The sequence below is a fragment of the Spermophilus citellus genome, assembly GCF_964194105.1.
Source record: "Spermophilus citellus genome assembly, chromosome: 14".
NCBI classification, from domain to species: domain Eukaryota; kingdom Metazoa; phylum Chordata; class Mammalia; order Rodentia; family Sciuridae; genus Spermophilus; species Spermophilus citellus.
In genome coordinates this window covers 33,145,626-33,173,143 of record NC_138194.1, presented here as the reverse complement: position 1 = coordinate 33,173,143, position 27,518 = coordinate 33,145,626, and the positions used below count along the sequence as shown (strand labels likewise).

The 27,518-nt window shown below is 41.7% G+C and overlaps 1 protein-coding gene across 2 annotated transcripts in view; it reads left to right on the top strand.

Annotated features, from left to right (window-relative positions):
• PREX2 (phosphatidylinositol-3,4,5-trisphosphate dependent Rac exchange factor 2) overlaps positions 1–27,518 on the top strand; it is a 294,603-nt gene that overhangs the window by 132,845 nt on the left and 134,240 nt on the right. For both annotated transcript variants that reach the window (XM_081266437.1, XM_081266436.1), the window contains exons 16-19: positions 2,831–2,973; positions 3,113–3,205; positions 5,747–5,895; positions 25,153–25,238. In XM_081266437.1, coding sequence (XP_081122563.1) covers positions 2,831–2,973; positions 3,113–3,205; positions 5,747–5,895; positions 25,153–25,238 — 471 coding nt within the window. The remainder of the gene's footprint in view (positions 1–2,830; positions 2,974–3,112; positions 3,206–5,746; positions 5,896–25,152; positions 25,239–27,518) is intronic.

The window sequence follows — 27,518 nt, the reverse complement described above, 5'->3', positions numbered from 1 at the left end:
TAGCACTTGTATTCATTTGCCTGTTATTTACAGAAGGTTGTTACACCTTTATGAAGGAAATATGGCCAAAGTCCTAGCAGTTCTGAGAGCATCCTTGGTTATCATGTGTTAGTTGGGGATTTCTGTCTCTTCTCTGTGTAGACAGATCACTGTGTGGGTTGTCCAAGAAAAACACTAGTCCCTGAAGAACAAACCATTTAGTGGAAGAAATTATAACATTTTAGGGAATTTAAACTAGAACATCAAGCTGAAAATGCTCAATTGTTTTGATTCATTCTTCATTTTAATAAAGCATCAGGAAGCAGTAAATTTACCTAAACAATTATTGTAAAATATTGTATTACAACAGAGTAGCCATAACTGACAAGGGAAACTAGTTTGCCTCATGCCTGGCTATATTGATGCCTTCCCCTGTTCCTTTTGATGGGTTATTTGGTGAATGAAAACAGCTATAGCAGAAGCCTCATGTGAGCTTTGCAACTCTGCTTAGCTCATTTAGGCAAGATTTAATCTAAAATATGTTATCATTCCTGTTGTTCACCCTGGCTTGTGTTGCTTTTATGTCATGGTTGATACATTGCCTGTGAGTCTTTCATTCAGAGATCAATACAGTCTCCCCATCCAGTCAACTCTGAAAAAATAATGAAATGAAATAGCGGTCTTTTTGGATTGCTTACCAAGTTGCCAAGTTATTTACGTAGATCGCCTCCTTTTAGTTTAATGCAACATGGTGAAGATTTTATTACCCTCATTTTGCAGACTGAGGAAATTGAAGTGTAGAATGTATAGGTAATTTTCTCATTGTCACATCCAGAATCAGTTCCAGACCTGGACTGATCCATCACAAAACATAATTCTTTCTACTGTGCCCTGTGACGGCTGTCTTCCCTTTAGCTCCTAGTTCTATGAATCAACTTGTCCCAAGAAGTACACTTCAAGGTACAAAGGATAGATGAATGAGAAATACAGAAGATTTCTCTTTTAAAGCATTTTGACAGATGTCAGGATCTCATTCTGTACAAATTCTTTAGTATTTATACTTTGTTTTAAAAAATCTAACTAAATATAAACCTTATGTCATCAATCCATGCCAAGGATCTTAGGGGCTTTGGGGAAAAACGTTAATGGTCAGATAGAAGGGAGAAAACTTACCTTGACAGAAATGAGATTATTGGAGAACATTGCAATTTTGGGGTGGTACCGGGGATTGAACTCAGGGGACTCAACCACTGAGCCACATCTGTAAGGTCCTTGCATAGCATCTGGATGGCCATCTTAAATGACAGCCACCATTTTAAGAAAAATTTCACTTTCCCACCCAAGGGTCTTTCTGAGAAAGGCTCACCACTCCCTGATACCAACCTCACCCTTAAAGGCCACATTGGAACCCACCCAGCTGTAATCTCTAAGCCTGCCCCATGAAAGTCCTGAACCCCAAGCCTGTTTTGTCTCTCTCCACCTATGGAGAGATGTGCCTTTATTTGTCAGCTCTGACAAATAAACATCCTGTGTATCTCTGCCGACTCTCTGTCTTTTATTTCTTGCTCACCTGTCTCCTAGTTCCTGGCTTTCCTTTCACATCCCCAGCCCTATTTTGTATTTATTTAGAGACAATGTCTCACTGAGTTGCTCACTTTTGCTGAGGATGGTGATCCTCCTGTCTCAGCCTCCTGAGCTGTGTGCTCCACCACACCTGGCTGAATATTGCTTTTAAACAGAATAGAACTATGTGGAAACAAAGATCACATTTCACCCAGAAAGTAAGTATATGCTTGAAGTCTTAGAAGAAAAGTGATACATGGGACTTGCTCATACATGCAAGGCAACCCTTTGTAAGGGTCCAGCGGAGCGTCGGAGAAAGAGACCACACAAGAGACTGGCTCCATGCAATTGGCAAAAGGGGATTTATTGGGGATCCATTCCAGCGCGCTGGGGCTCCGTGCTCACTCAAGAAGGGAGAGCAGCCCAGAGCCTAGAGCAGAGGTCAAGCAGAGCTTAAGTACACTTTTTGGGGAGGGGGGGGTTGCATACATCAGAACAAATCATCATGAGGCACGGGAAAATTGAACAACAACTCTGAGACTGATTAGCACATTCATTGGTGGGAACAGGTCGGGCGGGGTAATTGGTCACTTCTAAGCGAGGTACACATTCAAACTGATTGGTTTGGGCCCTGTGACAAACTGCACAGGGCCCTAGGCTAAATGGCCAGTAGGGTGTTGTTTTAACTATCTCAGGAATTTCAGGTTCTGGGTGTAGCAGAGGAACTTAACAATACCTAGTCTTTTACATTTTAATTCAAGCTTTGCAGCTTAGAAACTTTACAATGCTCAGTCTTTTACATTTTAATTCAGGCTTTTGCAGCTTAGAATCAGCTTAGAAATTTTACCTTTACACCTTCACCTATTTGAATTTTCCATAATTGTGCAAGGTATTAAAAACATGCATAAAATGTTTACCATGAGTTGAGAATACCACAGGTTTCTAAGTTTGCATTGCAGTGCATGTTAGGATTTATTAAAATCTTTTAATTAAGTTTGGATTTTAATCTGATCAATGACAGACTTGGTTAAGTAGAAAAGAAGCTAACATTGGAAAAATAATTATTTTAAAAATCCATAATCCTTTAGGTAACAGCTATTTAGAGGAAACATTGATTTGAAATTATAGAAAGAAATAGAAAAAAAAATCTGAGGGATATTTGTGTCCTTTGTCCTAGAAATATAAAGTTAAGATTGTGGGCAGATATTTTATTTACCTAATGTCTACAGGTGTGGAAAATTTGACTTTTTAATTAATTGAAACAATTTAAATCTTTCTGTTTGTGTAGTCCTGGAAAAAAGTGAATTCAAAGATGAGCCCCTACTTTTCCGTTTTTTTGCGGATGAGGAAATGGAAGGATCAAATATGAAACATCGACTTATGAAACATGATTTAAAAGTTGTGGAAAATGTTATAGCCAAGTCACTCTTGGTAAGTTAGTTGATATGTTAAGCCTTCTTGATTAGACAGTAGCAGAAGACTGCATAAACATATTTGGTGGTGATGCATATGCCTTTATTCTGTTTTAATTTTAATTTTTCATCAATAATGTTATTATTTTGCATTTCAGATTAAATCTAATGATGGCAGTTATGGCTTTGGGCTAGAAGACAGAAATAAAGTTCCAATAATAAAATTGGTAGAAAAGGGGTCTAATGCTGAGGTAATGTACATTAGCATTTTTATTTAAAATTGTTGTCATGATAGACAAACATAAAAGTTTCAATCAAATTGAATCAACCTTGTAAGTATCCTTAGCAAAGACAATGTCTTTGCATGGTCTTATTTTCAGGTTCTACCAAATACCCTTGAGATTAGCGGCTGCTGAACTCCTATCTATGCATTCACAGTTATTGTGGGTGGGGAGGTGGTGGTATTCCTGGGATCTACAACTCTGAACTTCTTGACCTCTTGGGAGGCCAAACATCTTGGCTCCTCTTATGTCCCTGGGGCCTCTCTAGTCACAAATTCCAACTGGTCACTTATGGAGACAGCATAGTGCCTGTACCATTTATATGTGCCTCTTCTCTTCAATCAAGGGCTGTATCTTCTATTTACCTACCCCCTTTATCTTTTCTATGAATATATCTTCCATCATTCAAAGTATATGCTTTGATTTATTTTTTCATTGAATTAATGCTGATTGAGAGTCTCTCATTTCACCAGGGTTTTAAACAGAGGAATCCCTAGTAATTCATGTCTTCATTCAGGAATATTTATTTAATAGCTGTTATATGCTTGATAGTGTTCTCAACTCTGAGGATACAGCAATGAATGAAATAGACAGAATCCTGTGCTCTCATGGTGCTACTTTCCAGTGCTGTGTCCCAAGTATATCAGGTTGAAAGCATCCTCACCTTGATGCCTTTCTCATAAGATACTTAACAGCAAGCATCTGAATACTCAGATCTCAATAAAGAATGTGAGAATTAATGAAATCAAACTTTTAACTTTAAATGCATTTAAAATAGATGGTAACTTGTCTGCCATCCTCCTAGCTGCTAATGTTCAAGGTCTCTGCTTTTACCAAAACACAAATTCATGCAAGATAAAGCTTTAGGTGCAGCACATTAATGTCAAACAGAGTAACTCTGGTCAACTTATATGTCATTGATGGACCTGGCCAACAATTGCATGCAAGGAGATGTTTTTCCAGGCATTTTCAACAGATGCTTTGGACACCCCAGCTTCATCTGCTGTGACACAAATGAATGCCCTCTCCCAGTGATATTGCTGGTTATCTGCTCCCTCACATGTATATAACATTAGAGAAGCACTCTGAGGCAAGCATATAAAGCAGGGTTTATTTAGAAAGGGGTAACATAGACTTCTCCCAGGAGGGAGAAGAGGGCCATAGCTGGTATCTTAGTATGTCAGGAAGTGAGGGGTTTTGCCTTTTTTTATATGTCCTGGGCTTCCTTTGTTACCCTGCTCCCTTCCCCCCTTATCTCTCTCCTTCTTGCTAAGACTAGGCCCAGGAAATGCTGGGTGGGATGGCCAAAAGGTGGGAAACAGGTGGGCTGGAGGGGCCTGGGAAGAGTGATCCAGGCAGGAAGGGGGCCCAGGGTGAATTAATTAGCAACTTTTACAACTCCCTGTAGGGAAGGACAATTCCTGGGACTAGTTACCTTAGCAACAGGTTGGAGCAGGGGCAGGTTCTTGATAAGGGTGGAGGAGGGGCTCAGAAAGAATTAACATTTCAATTCCTCCATTCTCTGGATCTGACCCTTGCCAATCTACCAGGTCTAATTCTGGCTTCTGCAAGTAGGAGGCCAAAAGCAGCAGGGAGTTTATGGGTAGTAAGTTGGATAAGAAAAGCTTCTGGTTGGCTTGGAGGGGTGTAGTCTTCCTTGTCTCCTCTCAGAATCTTGCACTATAGACACCTCTGTGATTACTGGAGCTCTCTTGCCCACTCCTCTCCTCTGCTGGAGACTCTGATGCTAATGAAACTGGTCTTGAAAATCAGTATCTGGTCCTATTCAGTTTTATTTAAAGGACAGAATGGAGAGAAAGAGAGTCCAGAGTTCACAGAGGAGTGAGTCCAGAGCTGGTGCCTGAGAGAGTGAGGGTTTCTTGACCCTTTGATAGAATCTAGATTTCCTTTCTTCTCAAGTTCCCTCCTCCTCCCATTTTTCCTATTGGACCAAAAGCCCTGAGAGAAGCTGCCCCTGGGGTACATCTCCCTGTTTTCCATAGCTGCCCTGAAAAGCAGGAAGGGAGGGTGGGGTGGATACTCAGGTCCTTTTGCCAGGGTCTCAGTAATGTCAGGCTAGAGGTGCCCACTGAGTGTCATTGATATGTCGGTAGATATACACACACAGCAAGGATTGAAACTCTCTTAGTATAAAAAAAAAATTAACTTGGGGTTTGAATATAGTTTTAAAGGGTGAAATTTTAAAAGGACTTCTTTATACAATAGAAAAAGGGAGTAAGAGGAGTACAATGTCAATTCAAGGAGGAATGGATGAGAATTTCACTGAAGCTTTGTAATCAAATTCAAAACTAGGCCTTCAAAAATGATAACTGTGTTATTTTATCCATTCTGTGAATTTGCATAAAATATTACAGATGTGTTTAAAATGCCAAAGTGTGTAAGCTCTGAATTTTTCAGATTCTAGTTCTGTGAAAACAGATTTCTTATTAAGTCACTGTTTGAATTATAAATTTTTTTTTTGTGTGTGTGTGTGTGTGATTTCTCTTTTAGATGGCTGGCATGGAAGTTGGGAAAAAGATTTTTGCTATTAATGGTGACCTGGTTTTTATGAGACCTTTCAATGAAGTGGATTGCTTCTTGAAATCATGCTTAAACAGCAGAAAGCCTCTAAGAGTTCTTGTGAGCACAAAGCCAAGGGAGTAAGTTGTATGATTTTTGTGGGATTAAATAAATTACACATAGATGAGTGAAATAGGAAGTTAACTAAGCAAATTTTTAGAATTAAGCATCTCATATTTTAGAACCTAATCAGCATCCTAAATACTGGTCTGTAGGCCATGGACACCTACATTGCTTATAGTGCATGTGGCTCAGTGGTCAAGTGCCCCAGAGTTCAGTCCCCAGGAACAAAAAAAGAAAAAAAAAAAGAGAGAGAGTGAGAAAATTATGAATGAGAATTAAGAACTGCATGTGAAATTGTTGCTGAAAGCTGGAGTTGCAGGATCCAGGAGGGGTCCTGTTGTTTTCTGGGTCCTGGCCCACCTTAGAGGGCAAGGGCCAAAATGTTGGCTTCTTTTTACTTCCTTGACTTTTGTTTTCCAAGTTTTGGGTTTTAAACACTCAGCAAGCCAGTTTCACCAGTCTTAAAGAGGGAGTAATAGATTATAACTTCAATATCTATAATTTTACAGTTATTCCTTTCTTTTAATTGGGGTCAGTATTAGTACTGGAAGTCAGCATTATATGCTATTTATCCTGTAGATAATGACTTATTATCACAAATTAACCCAGGTTGTTGCTTTTTTTAGAAGTTACAAAGTTTACAAGGAAAATACAAAATGAAATTAGTAGAGCAAAAACATATTCAGTTTGTGTAATAGCTATGAACCAAGAAAAATGACTTTCATAATCTTGAACCTTTACTTATACATTATATCCCCTGTCTGAGATCACAGTCATCTTTACAACAGAAATCAATCTTTTGAAAACAGTTTTAAATGAGCTGAAGTCTAGCTTATTTTCGAGCATTCTAACATGGAGGCAGAGCCTTATCTCAGGTAAGGTGGGGCTCTTTAAAAATAGCATAATGCAACATTATATCTGAAACATGAATCAAAGTAAGGCTAAGAGAGCTTTCAGCTTCTTTTTGTGGAAAAAAGTGGCAGAATACTTCCATGTTTTACAGTGTCACCTTTAAACAGATTAGGCTGTCTTTGTTATTTTCCAAAAATGCATTTAAATTTTAATTTTATTGTGAAGAGTAAGACAAAATTGTATATGTAACTTATTAACAACAGGTTACTTTATCCAGCTATAAAACGTCCAATGACATGAATAAATACCAACCAATTTTTTTTTTAATATAAATTTGGCACTTTTGCTACACATAATTTTAGTATGGAGAACACCAATTTGGCAAAGTGCTTTCCAAAGCTTTACATTTAAGTAACTTTAACTGACTTTAACTTTTAAAGTACAATTTATTATCCAGAGTGCATCTTCTAAATATAGAATCATGTAGTTGGCAAATAGTGAATTTGAGTTCTTCTATTTATATCCCTATAATTTCTTTCATCTGTCTGATTGCTCTGGCAATCTGTTTTGAATAGAAGTGGTAAAAGAGGGCATCTCTGTCTTGTCCCAGTTTTTAGGGGGAAAACTTTCAATTTTTCTCCGTTTAGAATGATGTTGGCCTTGGGCTTAGCATAGAGAGCTTTTACAATATTGAGGTGTGTTCCTGTTATCCCTAGTTTTTCTAGTGTTTTGAACTTGAAGATGTACTGTATTTTGTCAAATGCTTTTTCTGCATCTTTTGAGATGATCCTATGATTCTAGTATTTAAGTCTATTGATGTGATGAATAACATTTATTGATTTCCGTATGTTGAACCAACTTTGCATCCCCAGGATGTACCCCAGTTGATCGTGGTACACTATGTTTTTGTATGCAATTAGCCAGAATTTTATTGAGAGTTTTTTTGTGTCTCTGTTCATCAGGGATATTGGTCTGAAGTTTTCTTTCTTTGATGTATCTTTATCTGGTTTTGGTATCAGGGTGATATTAGCCTCATAGAATGAGTTTGGAAGGGTTCCCTCCTTTTCTATTTTATGGAATAATTTGAGGAGTGTTGTGTATGGTAACAGTAATCACAGGTCTGCATGGGTTAACAAAAAATCAAAGGAGACCCCTAAATCTCTTATACATTCAGGAAATTGTTAATCATCAGAAATAGACTTAGTCAAAACAAAAAGATACAAGACAGGTCTTCAAATGACAGTGTGGCTCTTCTATGTCAGATACAATGTATAAAAAGAGAGCACTTATTGGTTATCTTACCAGTAAACTTATATAAATTTTTATATAATACTAGACAAGGCTGAGACATATTGTAAGGGTCCGGCGAAGCATCGGAGAAAGAGACCACAGGAGACTAGCTTCATGCAATGGCAAGGGGGATTTATTGGATCCGTTCCAGTGCGCTGGGGCTCTGTGCTCACTCAAGAAGGGAGAGCAGCCCAGAGCCTAGAGCAGAGGTCAAGCAGAGCTTAAGTACACTTTTTGGGGAGGGGGGGGTTTGCATACATCAGAACAAATCATCATGAGGCGTGGGAAAATTGAACAACAACTCTGAGACGTGATTAGCACATTCATTGGCGGGAACAGGTCAGGCGGGGATTATTGGTCACTTCTAAGCGAGGTACACATTCAAACTGATTGGTTTGGGCCCTGTGACAAACTGCACAGGGCCCTAGGCTAAATGGCCAGTAGGGTGTTGTTTTAACTATCTCAGGAATTTCAGGTTCTGGGTGTAGCAGAGGAACTTAACAATACCTAGTCTTTTACATTTTAATTCAAGCTTTGCAGCTTAGAAACTTTACCCTTTCATTCCTCACTCCTTTTTCTGACTACTTTTAATCTTAAAAGTAATAGATCATAATTATTGAGGGGTCTCATTTTCCGTTTCTGCCAGTGAAGCGTACTGCTGTCTGATAACCATGAGTTTCACCTGTCCAATCTGAGCCTGGAGGAAAGAAACTATACGGTTAAGTACACAGGGTCCCACAGTTAGTAATAGCATAAGAATGATCAAGGGTCCAGCTAGGGCTGATAGAAGGGTAGTTAACCAGGGAGAGTGGGCGAACCAAGACTCAAACCACCCTTGTTGAGTTTCCCTTTCTCTCTGGCGCTCTTCAAGGCATTTTCTTAGTTTACTCATGGATTCTTTTACAACTCCAGTATGGTCAGCATAAAAACAACATTCTTCTCTCAGTGCAGCACAGAGGCCCCCCTCCCTCATGAAGAGGAGGTCTAATCCCCGCCTGTTCTGTAAAACAACTTCAGAGAGAGAGAGGTTAAGGATTTCTGCAAAGCTGTGGAGGTCTCTAATGCCTTCAAGTCCTGATCTATTGCTGTTTCTAATTGGGCCATTTGTTGTGACCCCGGATCATAGCAGCTGCCCCCGTGCCTACTCCTGCAGCAGCTCCTATCCCCAATAGTATGGCCAGAGTGAGGGACACTGGTTCCCGGCGGAAACGGGTTATTTGTCCCCCTGCTAAACCTTCACATGATTCTGCATCGTGAAAAAGCACCCTGGGGAGTATTTGTACCATTACACAATAGTTTGCAGAGCTGTCAAACACCTGAACTGAAATGCAAGGAGTTAATCCTGAGTCACACGCCCACCATGTTCCTTTCTCAGGGACTAGAAAGCCCTGCGTGGCATTGATTTCTCCTATCTGGGTGCATATGTGTTGTTTACTTTTGGGTGGGGACCCAAGACATAAACCTGCCCCGGTTACTTCTGGGAGAGTTAACTTTGGATTTTTGCCCCAACTACAGGTGGAACTCTGCATCTTCACGGCATAAGTCCCATTAACTGCTATCCCTTTATAATAAGGGGGTGCGGCAGAGAGGCATAGCCAGCAGGGATTGGGTGAGGTCTGGCTGTGTGGAGTTCAGTACCGCGAAGGTTCCTCTAATTAATTCCCAGGGGGAGGAGTCAGCTATACTCCGGACTGGGGAAGTAGGCAAAGACAGAAACCGGGGGGAATGGGATAGTAGAGGGGTTCTGGTAGTTCTAAGCAAAGGGGGTTTGGGATGCTTAATTCCTGGCTTGGGGGGATTGGGCCCTATTGCTGTGGGATTTTCTTCCTGCTTAAGTCGGATGGTGAACCAGAGACCAAAGTCATAAGTGGGGCCATAGACATAGAATCGCATTCCCCAGGTATTTCCCGTAAGCCATGTCGTCTTGAGGTAGCCCCTTGCTTTGGAGGTGAAAGTTATATTGAGGGGGTTACATAGACTATTTTTTCCACAGCGAGTGTTTGACACTTGGCTAGTTAAACAGTTCCTAGGGTGTATCCAGGTGTCATTTTGCCCTACCTGAATCATGCTGTCTGGGGAGTTTGGTTTCCACCACGCAGCTCCCGTTTGTTCACAACCCCAAGATTTGCAATAGAAGTCATCAGGCCCTCCACAGGTTCAGGCCTGTTTGCGGCTTCGGAAATCAGCCGGGCACACATAATAATCAAGACTGGCTAGTCTACACCTATGATAGGAGCGATGACATCCATAATACATATGGTGTGGGGGATGTTGCCCTGGTTTGGGGTTGAACGGGATCTGTGTGGGGTCCTCTATGTCAGGGAGGTCCCAGTCAGAGAGGCCTATGGCCAGTTGACAAATGTCCAGATGGAGAGATAGCCACCAAGTCCATAAAGGAGCTATATGTGAAATAGACCACACTACTTGTCCAGTGGGATTTATAATTTGCCAATGTTGTTGAACAGGCTGATGGGGATTAGGGCTGCAGGTGGTCAGAGGAAGAATCCATAGCCCTACCCACACGACAGACACGCAATTTGAGAGGATTACCAGTCTGTTCCAGTTTCCAGCCGGAGTCTGGACAGGGCGCAGGCTTGAGATGGGAGGCATGGATCCAGGGAGCGATTCCATCTACTTTCACTGTTGTAGGTGTTATAAGTAGCACCTGGTATGGTCCTTTCCTGCGGGGTTCCAAGGATGACACCTGATGTCATCTCACGTAGACGAAGTCTCCCACTTGATATCGGTGTGGGGTTCCCTTGTCTCCGGGCTGATAAGCAGTGGCCAACTGTTTCCACAGGTATCGCTGGGTGTGTTCAAGGGCTTTAAGTCTGTTAAGCAAGGGGGTTGAAAGGAATCGTTAAGTCTCAGGGTTGGGGTCAGGTCCCTGATTGGAGGAGGGGCACCATAGAGAATTTCATAGGGGGTGAGGTTGCACAAAGAGACAGAGGGGGTATTTCTTGCACGAAACAGTGCATAAGGTAGGAGCATAATCCAATCTTTTATGCCGGTCTCCAAGCTTAATTTCGTTAAGGTCTCTTTGATGGTTCTATTCATCCTTTCTACCTGTCCTGAACTCTGGGGTCTATAGGCACAATGTAACTTCCAGTTAATCCCCAGGGTCCTGGCCAAACCCTGACTTACCTGGGCCACAAACACCGGTCCGTTATCGGAGCCCATTACCTTAGGCAGTCCAAATCTTGGAACGATGTCTTCCAGAATCTTGTTGACCACCATCTGAGCCGTTTCTTTCTTCGTGGGGAAGGCTTCGACCCATCCTGAAACTACAAAGACTAGGAGATACTTAAGTCCATACCTTGCTGGCTTGATTTCAGTAAAGTCCACTTCCCAGAACTGTCCGGGTCTGGTCCCTCGCAAACGCTTTCCTGCAGGAAGCTTGGATGGGTATGCGTTAACTAACTGGCAGACTTGACAAGCTCTAGTCACCTGCTCAGCTATTTCTTTCCTCTGCGAGTCAGTCAACAATAAGTCCTTTCTTTTGTCCTTCAAGAGTGCCTGTAACTTCTTTGAGCCTAAATGGTAAGCTGGTGTACATCTTTGATGTAGAGTTGAGCTTTTTGGAATTGTAAACTTGGCTCTGTGGGATCCCGGAGTTCGGTGTCTGTGTCCCCAGGCCATAAGTTGCATGAATGTTCCTGTGCAGCCAAGTTTCCCGGTTGTTGTTCCCCCGGCGTGGAAACAGTTAACAGGGTCACTCTGTTTAGGGCTGCCAACTTAGCTTCCTCATCTGCCCGTCTGTTTCCAACTGCCACAGGGTCATTCCCCTTCTGGTGCCCCTGACAGTGCACTATAGCCAGTTCTTTAGGGCCTTTTACTGCCGAGAGAAGGTGGAGGATCTCATCTTTGTTCTTTATTTCCTTCCCGGCGGAGGTTAGTAGCCCCCTTTGCTGGTAAATAGCCCTGTGCACATGAGCAGTGGCGAATGCATAGCGGCTATCAGTGTATACGGTGGCTCTTTTGCCTGATGCTAGCTCCAGTGCTTTTGTAAGGGCAATTAGCTCTGCTTTTTGAGCTGATGTTCCTTCTGGAAGGCCAGAGGACCAGATAACATTAGTTTTGCTAACTACTGCTGCTCCAGCCCCGCTTACCGTCTTGGAGGAAGCTGCTCCCATCCGTAAACCATACGACCTCAGGGCGGGGCAGTGGCTGATCCTTTAAATCGTCTCCTCTGCCAGTATGTGCTGACAATCATGAGCGACAGGTCCTGATGATTCTTCTGGCAGTAGTGTAGCCGGGTTGAGTGGAGCAGGGGGTCCCAGCGTTATTCTGTCCTTGTCAAGTAAGAGGCTCTGGTAATGGGTTATTCTGGAGTTTGATAGCCACCTGTCTGGAGGCTGACGGATGATGCTCTCCAGGGCATGGGGGGCTATAATAGTCAGCTTCTGTCCCAACGTTAATTTATAAGCATCCTTTATTAGAAGGGCTGCCGCTGCTATAGCCCTTAGGCAATGGGGCCACCCGCTAGCCACTGGGTCCAGTTTCTTTGATAAGTATGCTACCGGCCTTTTCCAAGGTCCCAAAGTTTGAGTGAGCACTCCTCGCGCTATTCCTTTCTTTTCTTCGATGTAGAGAGTGAAGGGTTTTTCTACATCTGGGAGTGCCAAGGCTGGGGCAGGTAGCAGCGCCTTTTTGATATTATCAAAAGCCTGTTGGTGTTCAGGGGTCCATTGGAATTGGACATCCCCCTTTATCAATGGGTATAAAGGGGCAGCCAAAGACGCAAACCCAGGAATCCATAACCTACAAAAGCCGGCAGTCCCAAGAAACTCTCTGAGCTATCTCTTATTAGATGGGGGTGGTATCTGCACAACAGTTCGTTTTCTAGGCTCAGTAAGCCATCGTTTGCCACCCCTAAGAGAATAACCCAGGAATAATACTTCTTGTTGACAAATTTGGGCCTTTTTGGCAGAAGCCCTATATCCGAGCTGAGCAAGCTCGGATAATAGTGCTTGGGTCCCAGACTCACAGTTCTCCTTGATGTCGGCTGCCAGCAGCAGATCATCCACATATTGGAGTAAGGTGACTTCAGGGTGTGCAGTTCTGAAGTCGTTGAGGTCCCTGTGGAGAGCTTCATCAAAGAGAGTGGGGGAGTTTTTGAACCCCTGTGGGAGTCTAGTCCAGGTTAGTTGGCCAGATGTTCCTATTTCTGGGTCTATCCATTCGAAAGCAAACAACAACTGACTGCCCTTATGTAGGGGCAAACAGAAGAAAGCATCTTTTAAGTCCAGCACAGTGTACCATATCCGCTCCGGATTCAGAGTGCTAAGCAAATTGTATGGGTTAGGCACCGTGGGGTGAATGTCCTGCACTCTGTTGTTGATCTCTCTCAGGTCTTGAACAGGACGGTAGTCCCCAGTTCCTGGCTTTCTTACTGGTAACAGGGGGGTATTCCAGGCCGATTGACAGGACCTTAGGACCCCAAGAGCCAGGTATTTCTGAATATGGGGTCTTATCCCATCCCTAGCTTCTTTGCTTAGAGGATATTGTTTAACACTGATTGGAGAGGCAGAGGCTTTTAATTCTACTACTATTGGAGGTTGTTTTATGGCCAGACCTAACCCAGCAGTTTCTGCCCAGGCATCAGGATAATCTTTCATCCATCTCTGGGGTAGTTTAGCTGTTTGATCAGTCCCAGGGGCCATGAAGAGTTGATGTTCATCTTCTACTGACATAGTCAGAGCCGTGACTATGGGGGTCTTTACTGAAGGGTTTAGAAACTCCACTTGGGGACCATCAGGGTTGAAGGTTATTTTAGCCCGGAGCTTGGTGAGTAGGTCCCTGCCCATTAATGGGGCCGGGCATTCTGGGATTACTAGGAAAGAGTGGTGGACTTTTCCCCTTCCTAGGTCCATTGTCCTCTTTGTTGTCCAAGCCCGATATTTACTGCCATTAGCCCCTTGAACTAAGGATCTTTTATTAGATAGAGGGCCCAGTGGGGCCTTGAGGGCTGAATATACTGCTCCTGTATCTACTTCAAGGTTCACTGGGGTCCCCTCCACTTCAAAAGTTACCCTGAGCTTGGGGAGGGGATCCGAGCCCCAACTTTCCTAGTCATCTTCTAGAGTCAGCATGGCAGGCCGGTGCGTCTGCTTCTTTTTGGGGCACTCTTTAGCCCAGTGTCCCTTTTCTTTACAGTAGGCACATTGATCTGAGGCCAGGGGCAGCCTTTGGCGTGGGCCCAGGTATCCCTTCCTGTCTTCCTGCCTTCCAGCTTCTGGCCTATCTGTGGCTGTGACCAGGACCTTAGCCAATGCTTTAGTCTGCCTTTTACTCCTTTCATCTTCCTTTTGTTCCCTTTCCTTCTCCCTCCTCTGTTCCCTCTCTTCCTCAGTTTCTCTCTTATAATATACTTTCTCAGCCTCTCTGACCAAATCTCTTAAGGTCATATCTTGTAGTCCATCTAAACGTTGTAACTTTTTCTTAATATCTAGGGCAGCCTGCCCAATAAAAGCCATTGCAACAGATGCCTTTTGATCCTCTGCCTGAGGATCAAAGGGAGTATATCTCCTATATGCTTCCATAATTCTCTCCAGAAACATGGAGGGAGATTCATTGGGTCCCTGAATAATCTCTCTTACCTTGGCCAAATTAGTTGGCCGCCTAGCGGCCACTCGGAAACCCACTACAAGAGCCCGGCGATAGGTGGACAGATGCTCCCTACCTTCAAAGGTGTTTGGGTCCCAGTTGGGTCGGTTTAAGGGGAAGCCAGCTTCGATGATGTTAGGAAGTTGGGTTGGTCTCCCATCTGGTCCAAGAATATTCTTTCTGGCTTCCAAGAGGATTCTCTCTCGTTCCTCTCTTGTGAAGAGAGTCACCAAAAGCTGTTGGCAGTCATCCCAGGTGGGCTGGTGTGAGAACATCAGTGACTCGATTAAACATGTAAGTCGGGTGGGGTCCTCAGAAAAAGGGGGATTGTTATTTTTCCAGTTGTAAAGGTCTGAGGAGGAGAAAGGCCAGTATTGGTAAGCCTGCATCTCTCCCCCGTGCCCATCATCTATTGTGGGCCCATAGGGACGAAGGGGAAGCATCACCGGGGCTTCCAAGTTTTCCATTATCTGCCGTCTGCGGGTTCCTTTAGCTGGCCCAGTTTCCTCCGGTGGGGGAGGGGCTACTGCTGCTGCTACCGTTGCTGCTGCTTCCCCAGGAGGGCTTGGGTCTGACCCAATTACCTCTAGCGGCGGGGCAACCGAGTCAGTGGCAGGAGGGTCAGCTAAAATGGATTGGGGGTTTGGGAGCATGGGTAGAGGATAAGGAGGTGGGGGGGAGTCCAGTGAAGTTAAATCCTGTGACTCAGGGAGAACGGAGGGACGAGGGGGAGGAGCAGAAGGTTTGAGTGACAGGATCGTAGGGGAAGAGATTGGAACAGGAGTGGGAACAAGGAAAGGCTTGTCCCACATAGGAGGAAACTCGCAGAGGTCCTGCCAGGTTAAAACATATGGCTGTTGATCTGGATGGCCACGCGGCCCTGGCTGAAAGACAGAATCTCTGACTTTACAGATTAAAGGGAGGTGGAAGGACCCTTCCGGGGGCCATTCAACTCCAAGGGTGGGCCATTCTGAGGCGCAGAGTGTCCGCCAGGTCCTGCGTTCCACTGAAAAAGAAAGATTTTGGGCCCTTGTGCAGACATCCGTCCAATGATCAAGGGTCAGGGACAGAGGTGTGGAATGGCTTTGTCCCACACTGGGAGTTACTTGAACAAGGACAGAGACAAGACAATACAAACGAGACACAATGAGACACAATCCCAGACACACAGTAAGACGTTTAGCACAAGTTCAGAGGCAAAAATTAAAGACAGACAGTGAATTCAACAGAAAGAGTTGCCAGCAAAACCAGACGGGTTGGCAGCAAAATACACCTACAAGGGTTCATCCGCCCCTCTACCTGATATGGAGCACTCCTGTCCCCCCGAACCCTCCAAAGCGTCCTTTGGAGGGGTGGTCTGTAGCTCCTAGACACGTCTGCCTGCCACCACCAGGGGGAGCTTACGCTCTCCACTGACAGCCACACACACACTGCCAACCCCACCCAAGGCTCTGAGAGCTTACGCCCTCTGGGGACTTACGCCCACCATTGAGCTGCCAGAGACCGAACCTGAGCGATCGCACCTGAGCGATCGCACCTGAGCGATCGCGAAAGAAGAACAAGGGGGAGAAAAGGAGAAGAAGGAGGGCAGAGAGAGAGAAAGGCGCCTTACTTACCCCCGAAGCAGTTCGTTGGGTCTCCCTGTCCGGTGATGCGCAGTTCCCAGCCAACGCACCAAATGTAAGGGTCCGGCGAAGCGTCGGAGAAAGAGACCACACGAGACTAGCTTCATGCAATGGCAAGGGGGATTTATTAGGGATCCGTTCCAGCGCACTGGGGCTCCGTGCTCACTCAAGAAGGGAGAGCAGCCCAGAGCCCAGAGCAGAGGTCAAGCAGAGCTTAAGTACACTCTTTGGGGAGGGCGGGGGGCTTTGCATACATCAGAACAAATCATCATGAGGCACGGGAAAATTGAACAACAACTCTGAGACGTGATTAGCACATTCATTGGCGGGAACAGGTGGGGGGGTTATTGGTCACTCCTAAGCGGGGTACACATTCAAACTGATTGGTTCGGGCCCTGTGACAAACTGCACAGGGCCCTAGGCTAAATGGCCAGTAGGGCGTTGTTTTAACTATCTCAGGAATTTCAGGTTCTGGGTGTAGCAGAGGAAGTTAACAATACCTAGTCTTTTACATTTTAATTCAAGCTTTGCAGCTTAGAAACTTTACAATGCTCGGTCTTTTACATTTTAATTCAGGCTTTCCAGCTTAGAAACTTTACCCTTTCAATATGTTAGGGTGTTACTACATTGTTATAACCTTAGTAACCATTGTTTGTTTAACCAGTTTCAAAGTAATCAGTAATGACTTTCAAATAGGTACAAACCCCAATTCCTTTAAGACTTAGTTTCCCCAAGTAAGAAAACCCAACAAATACAAGAAAATTATCTTTTTTTTTTTTAAAGAGAGAGGAGAGAGAGAGAGAGAGAATTTTTTTTTAATATTTATTTTTTAGTTCTCGGCGGACACAACATCTTTGTTTGTATGTGGTGCTGAGGATCGAACCCGGGCCGCACGCATGCCAGGCTAGCGCGCCACCGCTTGAGCCACATCCCCAGCCAAGAAAATTATCTTGATAGATAAGAGCAGATCAGTGTTTTAGACGTTGCCTCATATCAGAACATTAACTTCGACTGAGCTAATTATACCCAATTTAATCACAAACACAAACTTCCATAGATTTTCTGCAACCTCCTTAGACATTCACAACTTTGCATCCTTAGTTTTGCCCTCTTTTATCTTTGACTTTAGCCCAAGAATATTACTTTACCAGAAAAAAATACTTTATCACCCAGAAACATTTCTTTTACCTGCTAATTTTCTCTACTAAAATATATTTCCATACCTATAACTTCTATTTTTGGATCTTTCTCTTAAATTTGTATTCGGAAATAGTCCTTGTGAATTTTATCTGTACGTTTACTTCACACAACAGATTTCATCTTAGGAGAGGGTTGGAAAATCTAGCATATACAAAACCTGTGCCTTAATCTGTTTTCTCCCAGGTTACATTCAAGGGGTTGGAGGACAGGATATTTTTGAGGCTGTTCCAGTAATCAGTATCACAATGCCATCAGCTTTAAGTGAGATCCCCACTGATTGGGGGCCTTTTCTTTATGCTAGATATTCATATGCAATGGGGGAGACCCTTTCCATTTTTTTTCTTTAGGCTTCCTTGAAGATCCCTTTGCAGAGGCTGCCTAAAAACACAGGTTGGCCTTAGTTTCTGTCTTTCTTTTTTGGGTGCAGTTATTTATTTTGCCAGCCTCCCAAGGCATTGAATCATTTTGTGCCAGTGATGGATATCTCCTGGCCAAATGGGGCATCCTGTCAGATCCTAAAGGGGAGACTGTTCCTGTCTCCAGGTCACATACTAATAGTGCTGAAACCACATCATTTGTGGCCATCAGCTTCCACTCAACAGAGGCGGAAGGGGCTGAGAGGCAGGGCAGAGGCCAGGTTCTCTTGGGCCATTTTTTCTACAGCCTAGGCAGCTTTCCTCCCATTTTAGGGCCGGTGAGCTGCTTGCTCTCCTTGTGACCCAGAGGCAATGCATTTTGGCACCTTGAATGAGTTCCTGACTGTTCAGACCCCGTATCATGGAACTGCATAAATGCCTGTACTTACAGAATCTCTTTCATAGGCTTCACCCCTGATAGACTAACATTAACTTCAGAATTGTATAATAATCCAAAAAAAAAAAAAAACATATAAAGGTCAGATTGTGTTACAGTAAACCCTCTTTCTCATAGTCAGGCTTATCCTTATAGGTGGCCTATGCAGCCATGATCTCTGTGCTCTAGAAACCCCACTAAGATCAATGCAGTGTGCCCCATGTCTTTCTTAGAGGGCCAGTAACAGACAAAACAAACAAACACACAAAACCCAAAAAACAGATAAGAGAGGATCCCAAAACCAGGGGAACCTTTAAAACACAGACCTGCATGTACAAATTTCTTCCACTTAACTTTACCTTTGACACACCAACTCCAATTGCAAGATTGTACAATAATCCAGAAAGCTATTCAAAAGCCAGATCATTACAATAAAACATTATCTCGGACAAACCTTTAACTTACTTTATCTTTGACAGACCGGCTCCAATTGCAAGATCGTACAAAAAAGCAAAGAGAGAGACAACAGAGAGGAGCCCCCAAACCAATTCCAACAAATAGGAACCTTTAAATTGGCCAGCCAAGATCTTTCCTAAGAGACTACCTGTACAATCTCAATGCGGTATTGGCCATGTCTTAAAAGGGACAGTAACTGATAGAAACGAAACAGAAACACAGACAGACAACCAGAAGGGATTCCCAAACCATGGCTGATCAGACGGGATCCTTTAAAACAGACCAGACAGGAAAAATCCTTCAAGTTCCCAACTCCCACTCTGACTTTTATACCAGTGGTACTACAGATGTCCCCACGAAGAGGGACAAGATGGTTTCACAAAGGGAAACCAACTATGTAGAACCAAGGGTTTCGGTGCGGGGAAAGGGAATGGAACTTACCGAACAGTCAAGGTGTGGCACCTTTACTGCATCCTTTTTTCTCAAATAGACCAAGACGGAGCAATCCATACAGTTGAGGGAAGGAAGGCAGGGGTTCCCTGAAGCAAAAAGTGCTTCAGCAGCTGCTGGGGACAGTCCCTCAGTCCCTTCCTTTACTCACAGGAAAACCTTTTTTGGTTCGACCAGAGGTACACCCACTTACCTGTCTCCTAACTTTATCGCAGTCAGCTCTCAGAAAGTTTGCCTTACATCCTCAGCTTGGAAGTGGGGTTCCTTGGAGAGCCAGGCCTGCCCAAGAAAGCTGGAGTCCGGGGGCTGCTCTTGGGTCCCACCTGGGGTGCCAGTTTGTTGCTGAAAGCTCAGTTCTTGTGAGGCCGCCAATCCAATAATGAGGACATGGTTTATTGGAAACCACGGGAGGAAAAAGAAGTTTATTGCTTTGCCAGCAAAAGAGAAACATAGTGGACTCCTGTTCCAGAGGCTGTGATTCTGCCCATCATCAGGAACTGGGGGGCCTTTAAAGAGGTGACTCAAAGGCTACATTCCCTGTGTTCTGAGTTGGAGTTTTAATTCACATGTTAATTTGGGAGGTAGTCATTTCTGAGATATTCTGGTACCATCCCCAGTCTGGATTACTTCATTCCTATGGTGGGTGTGTACTCAAGGACAGATAACTCTGTGGAGCATGGGAAGAAAGGTAATGCTGTTTTCCCTGAGATTAGCCAGGCGGAGAAGAAGAGAAAGAAACATGTTCATTTTAAAAATAAGTGCAGTGGAAGGATACCAACACCTATATTCAAAGCATAAAGAGGACCACTGTTACAAAACTATCAGACTTTCTGATGCTCTGAGGTCATTAGACACCTTTTTTTTTTTTTTCTTTTTTGGTATGTACTAGGGATTAAACCCAGGGCCTTGTGCAAGCACTCTACCAACTGAGCTATATCCCTAGCCCAAGACTCCATTTTTAATTTAGTGCTCATAAGAGCATATCTAGCCTGAGAGACACTCAAGGCTTGTATATGTTTGGTAAGATGCTCATTAATTAAAAAAAATATATCTATAAAAAGACCTATCATCTTTCTACCTATGATTAGAAAAATATTCATGTTTATTGTAGAAAAGTAAGAGAGTACAGATTTTTCTGAGGGGAAATCTTTTTCTTACAGTCTTATCACCTATAAATTGCTTTTTTTTTTGAAATTTAGGGTGTAATGTATTTTCTAAATGTTAACGCATATATCTACCACCTTATACATACAGTGTGGCGCCATGCTTTATATACTGCTGTGTGTTCTGTTTTTTGAAGACATATTGTAGGTAAACTTGCAATTGAGTGACTTTTCTTCTGAAAATCATTTTCATCAGTGTACTAGTATTACCTAGTCAGATTTGCCCTGCTTGTTTAACTGATTGAGATTATATGTATAAAGTACTTAATGCATTGTGTTCATGTATCATGATGATGCCACAATTACCGTTCAGATATTACTTATATCATTTATCAATAAGCGACTTCATTGATTTCCAGATAAATGATACTTATCACTTCAAAGCCAAGATTTTTTTTAACTGCTAACAAAAATTTAGGTACATATAGTATTCTTCCTTGTCTTAAAATGTATTGTTATATGTAAAAAATATTGCATATTTATATATAATCACGAACAGCTGGAGGTAACTTACCTGAGTCAAAGAGCAGTCTAATGGTCCAGATTCCCCCTAGTAAGTCTGTTCATGGCAGTGTGAAATCATTAAAGTGGATGGATGCTTTAGCTCCACCAGTAACTTATCAGGTGGTCTAATAGAGTGTGACCATTAATTAAAGTTAGTAATTTAGGCAGACTGGGCTAGGGGGCAGCAAAGAACCACAACAGTGTCTTCCTTCTAAACCTAACTATGATCTTCCTCTCCCTTAATCCAGCTCTGCCTGGGATGAGGCTATTCCACTTGCCTATTTCCTGATACTTTGAGGAACTTTAACAGGGAGAGGCAGACTGGAATAAGATAAGAAAGGGATAAAAGAGTAGTAATTCCAGAAACAATCATTAGTAAGCATTAAGGCTTTGCCTTTTTCTCTCTGGTTTAACCCCATAACTATTGACTGGTGCACTGACATATGGTGTGAAACACTCTTCTAACTGCTAATATATGGGTGTGAGGCCACTGTCTTCAAACTAAACAGACAGAGGCAAATCCCCATCCTTGAATTAGTGCTAGGAGAGCAGATCTGGGACAGGGGGCTCTTACCCGTCCCTCAGTGTTCGCTACATGGTATTTGAAACCTGAGGTGCAACCCTCTCTTTCTCTGTTTACCAGCTAAATGTGGCACTTTATTCACTTCGATGTTCACTTTAGCATATGTGTTCATAAGATGTGCAGAGTCGTGCTTGTGTACAGAGCTACCAAGACACTACGTAATTCTAGGCACATGGAGGTTTAACACATAGTGATACCATACATGGTACTTTTATCCATTTTCTCATTTCATTTGTTCCATTGATTATTATATCAAGAACATATTTTGGTTTATGTCACATTTAAGTCTAGAAAATTCAAGTTGAAAGGACCATTCCTAAAAGGTAAGGCCTGGAAATACTAAGATTTCATTCTCAAAAAAATAAATTTTTTTTTTTTTTAAAGAGAGAGAGAGAGAGAGAGAGAGAGAGAGAGAGAGAGAAAGAGAGAATTTTTAAAAAATATTTATTTTTTAGTTCTCGGTGGACACAACATCTTTGTTGGTATGTGGTGCTGAGGATCGAACCTGGGCCGCACGCATGCCAGGCGAGCGCACTACCGCTTGAGCCACATCCCCAGCCCATAAATTTCATATTTAATGATAAAAAGGACCTATTTTGTATTGTATTTAAAAACTTTTTTGAAGATGGTATATTCATTTTTTCTTTTCTTTTTTTATGAAATGTATAACTTTTGAGTCTTTATTCCATTGAGTACTATAAATCACTCATTAATAAACACACACATACACATACACATGCATACATTTGTCTTTCAGAGAAAGTTTGGAATGGTCACGCAAATTTACTAAGAGAATAGGAAAAAAGGTTGTAGTACGGTATTTTAGAAAATATATTTAACCAGTGTAAATAGGCCAGAGTGACATTTAATGTGAGAAATCACAATTTTTATTGCATGATGTGTACATATTCTTTGCACAATTATGCTGATTCCCATCCAGGAAAATTTTTGGTGAAGTAAAATACTCATCTGCATTAACAACATCCTTGAGGACATGCTGTGTGCACTGTAGGAGTTTACCTGCATCCCATTCTTTACCCACTAAATACCAGTAGAAGCTCCCAACAACCAGTTATAACAATCAAAGACACTCTCCACTCTAGTCCAATGTGCACAGACCCACAGTGCGGCTTTATCTATTATTAATGGAATTAAATGTTTTGAAAATATTATCAATACTAAATTTAACATTTCTATTTGAAAATTAACATCCAAATTATGTAAATTGGTAGTTACCCCATCACTACAAGCGTTTTTTGGAAAGTTGTGACATATTAAAGATAATTATAAAGATTTACTTTATTCTTAGTGTTCATTGTGATATATCTCTGCTTGATAAGGCATTCCTGATTGTTTTCGGTTTCTTCCCAATTTCTTAAATTGATGTGAGAGTGAAGGGTGATAACGCATGTTTCTGTCTTGTGTGAATTTTCTGATAAAAGAGAACAGGTCACTTTTCTTAGGAAATCCATGAACTGAATTAGCTACTGTGGGCTACAAACAGAATGCACACAAAGGCTCAGCACAGCAGGTATTTATTTCTCACACTCTTAAAGTACAAATGGAGGGGATTTGGATAGAGGTGGGAAGATCTCTGCTCTTTCCAAAGTTCCTTTTGTCTTACATCATAGTTTCCTTCTCCTGACTTTGGCTCCCAAGGCTACCCTGGGAGGTCATCTTCACTTCAGATCTAGAGGGCAAGAGACCTCAGGAAGAGCTGCATGGAAGTTTTTGTGTGGCCCTCTTAGATTTTCTTAAAATAGCTGTTGAAAAATTTAAGTAGCATCCTGTTTGGAAGAGAAAAGGGAAAAATATGAGAAGTAAATACAACAGAGCTTTCTTTTGATTTAAACTGTATTTTATACTTGATAATATCAAGGAAGTTTTCAGAAGCCTATGTAGCAGATGATTTAGCCAACTTATTTTCTACAGGAAATAGAACATTTCCCTTGTATAAATTTAATTCTTCTTTTTAATAGGCAATATAATATTCCTACCAAGAAAACATTTTCTCACAAGATCATTTTATTTGTGGAATTCCACCATTTCCCCTAAAAGTGGATCTTATGTTTTTTTTTTTTTTTTTGTACATTTTTTGTTAACAAAAACATAATGATCTTCTGGAAGATAGTCAGCCTTACATAGCAATATCAGAAGGACAGAAAACCCGACTTGGAAAGGGTTGAGGGGCCCTTGTAAATTACATTAATTTGAAAGCAAGAGTAATTCATCGTGCCTGAAAACTCCCAAGTTACTTCAGTACAAATGAACTTTTATTCATAATATGTAGGCCATTTTTGTTTCATGCTCACCAGAAAATGTATTTATGATCTTTTTTTTCTTCTTGTTGTCTTTCATTTTCAGTATTATGCAAATTCACTGTGTATCATTGACAGACACTATTAACTGTGTGCGATTCAGAGGAAATGGATATAGTGTTGTACACCAAAGAGTCTTTAATTAGAGATAAAGGGCATATTAATTCTCTGACGTCCATTCCACATACATGCAGGTTATTTCATACTGTGTAAATTGACTTATAATAATACTTCAAAGTTTCCCTAGAACAGACAGTTTGTATTTTTATCACTAAATGCCTGCCTAGGTTATATGTGAGGTTGCAGATGCAACCTTTGCTATCATTGTTGCTTATACTACTTCTACCAGCTGTATCTAACGTCAGACTTTGTCCAGCCTGCCCTTGAAGAGCTGTGAACATTTATTTCATGATTAATTCATCTTTTGGAAAAATGTTGTTTCTTTGACATCAAGTACTATCCATCCAAATTTATTGCATTGTGTTCTTTGGTTTTGCCCTCTACTGCAGTCTATTTTGTACTCATTTTTATTGTTGTGATGTTACATCTTATCTGGTGTTCATTGCTTTGCATTGTTGCTATCTGATTTCTGGCTTCCTTCTGTGGAGCATCTCATTTATTAGTAACAATTTGAACATCCTTCACTGGTTTGGCATGACAGCTGACTCACATTTTCCATCCCTTCATATTTTTTTTTTTCTGTGTGGATTTACCAGAAATATTCCCTTTTTTGAAAAATTCAGGTTTTCCTTTTGATGTATTATTCTTTTAGAATTTCACTGCATAAAAACTAAAGTTAATCAGATTCTTTTAATTATTTTGATGTAGTGTTTGACAGCTCTGTTCTTTATAACTTGTTCTTTGTTAGTGTTCTTTGATGAAGTTCCCAACAGGTAGAAACGTATTAACATTGTGTTTCTGTTATATTAATATTCATCAAGAAATTTCACAAGGTACTCCTTTCTTTCTTTGTAACTGTAAATAATGAGAGAAGCTTCCATTGTATTAAGTACCTAACTAGGTCATGGCACTGTGCAGGCAGTTTATCAACAGTGTCTCTCTTAATCCTCACTGATAACCTGCAGAGTAAGTTTTAATAGCAGTATCTTTCTGTGAACAGTTTCTGTAAAGCTTTGTGTCAGAGAAGTTCAGGAGTCTAACTATTCAGTGCCTGATTGAGGTTTGTCTGCCCCCAGACTCTGGCCCCTTTTCAGGATATGCTATGTAATGATTGTGTTCAATTTAGAAATTAAGTATTGTACTTTTATGTTGGTAGGGACCACGTTTATCTCCCGGGGCTTCTAGCCAATGTCTTTCATGTGGTGGACCCTCCACATGTATTTATTGAAAGAATGAATAAAGGTGTAGATGACTGCTATTTTAACCAATAGTGGCATTTAAAATTCGTCTTACCTTATTTTCTGGTTGATACTAGGACTGTGAAAATCCCAGATTCAGCTGATGGGCTTGGATTCCAGATCCGAGGATTTGGCCCTTCCGTTGTACATGCAGTAGGAAGAGGTAAGAAATTCATCTCGCTTGGTAAAGAGTTTTCCAGCATGTGTTAGATATTCCATTCAGAACGGGATTATGTTTAAAATATGCATAGTCATGTTGCTGGGAATTTTCTCACTAATCTTATTTTCACTGTATTAACTCAATGGTAGTACATTATAGAAACAAAAATTTTTAAAAGAAATGTCTTCAAAAATTCTGATCTATTTATCCTGGATAAATGCTTATGTACAATTCAGCTTAAACCAAAGAGTATTGATGATTTTAAGGTTATATATTTGTATTTTTCTTGACTGCAAGTAATTGGGTTTTTTTATTCGTTTTTCGTAATTCAGAGATATGAGTTTTGAGGCTTCCGGGTGATCTGTGGGCTCTATAACCTGTTTCTATTTAATTCCTTTAGGTGTTCTTATGAACCTTGGATACATTTCACCATAAAATGTATTTTAAATTAAATAATTATGGTGATTAAAAACTTGGTATATTATTCGAGTTTTTGAAAGACAAGTCATCTATTGACATGTTGTTATGTATTTTTTGTTTTGTTTTACTGACACTAAGAATGGAATGGAATAACAGTTTCCACATTGCTAAACATAATAAATAACCAACTGCTGTAGCTGGAAGTATTTCTGTAAGCATGAGAAGCCATGTATTTATCTAACAAGGGGGAAATAAATACCTTTTTAGTGCCGAGAAACAGGAAGCATCTTCATATAATCACTCAAACATTAGAGAGGCAATTTTAATAGGGCCTTGCTATCAGAATAAAATTTAGTTAGACATTTATTAGATTATAAGATTAATTATTATACATATTATGATAAAAATCTGTCATACTTGAAAAACTTGTCTGTTCTCTCAATTTTTTCAAAGTAGAGACGGATAGATGTTTAAAACTGTTTCAATAACTCATTCAATTTTATCAAATGGAAATGGGACATTACATATTAAATCTCTTCATTTTTACAAAACCAAAAAAAAAAAAAAAAAAAGAGTTGTTCACATTACCACTACTGGCATGTCACTGAAATCCTGAGTGAATTGAGGTCTCCCATCATCTAAAGAGCAAGGTTCTATCTTTGGAGATTAGTGATGAGGTTGGTCAAAGTCTGATTCTTGTGCTTTTCTGCTTCTGATAGAGTCAAAAGACAAATGCTTCTGTGCTTGTCCTCTCCGGTGTGCATTAAATGAAAAGATGTTTTTCTGGTTTCTTTTCACACTGATGTTATGTGGTCAAAGCAGAGAGGCCTCCCCAGCCTTGTTCTCACAGTGAGTCATGGCAGTCAGCCCACTCTTTCCAGTGTGACCTACCTACATCCGGGCCACTGGATTTCAGACTTGGATGAACCTTTTTGTCCCTTCTCCTGAACAGCTTTGTGGTCATGGTTCCTGATAGCCTGTCTTGTCTTCACTGGGCCCCCGTTACTACTCAGCAGTTTTCTTAAAATTATCTCCCAAGACTGATTTCTCTTTTCTTACCTCACTAATTCTGTCTCTGAGACACAAGGCCTTCAGCGTCTTCTTTGTCTGTCAGGTTCAGAGGCTGAGGGCTTTGCACTAGCCACACAAGGCCTTCTCTCTGGGGCTCTGCTCTGCTTCCGCTTTCTCTCTCTTTCACACCCTCCTGCCCAGTTCTGTGCTCACACCCCACATGTCCAGGTGATTTCTCACTCCATTTCCGTCTTCCTACTATTTTCTCTGCTGGGAATGTCCTTCCTTCCCCCAAGACTCAATTCAATGCAGAATAACTGAATAACCACTTGATATTTTGGGGAGTGTTTTGGTCAGCTTTTTCGCTGCTGTAACTAAAGAACCCGACCAGAACAACTGTGAAGGAGGAAACGTTTGTTTAGAGGCTTAGGATTTCGGGGGTCTTAGTCCATAGAAGGCCAGCTCCCCTCCTTGGGGCTCCAGGTGAGGCAGAACATCACGGCAGAAGAGTGTGGCAGAGGGAAGCAGCTCACATGGTGATCAGAAAGGAGAGAGAGAGAGAGAGAGAGAGAGAGAGAGAGAGAGAGAGAGAGAGAGAGAGACTTCTTTCTCCAGTTACAAAATATATACCCCGTGCCATGTCCCAATTCCCACTTCCTCCAGTCACACCCTACCACTTAGTTACCACTCAGTTAATCCCTACCAGGGGATTAATTCACTGATTAGGTTATAATCATTATAACCTAATCATTTCTCCTCTGAACCTTATTGCATTGGCTCACACATGGACATTTTGGGGATACCTCACATCCAAACCATGAACAGGGAATGAGTTTTATTGGGAACTGAGAG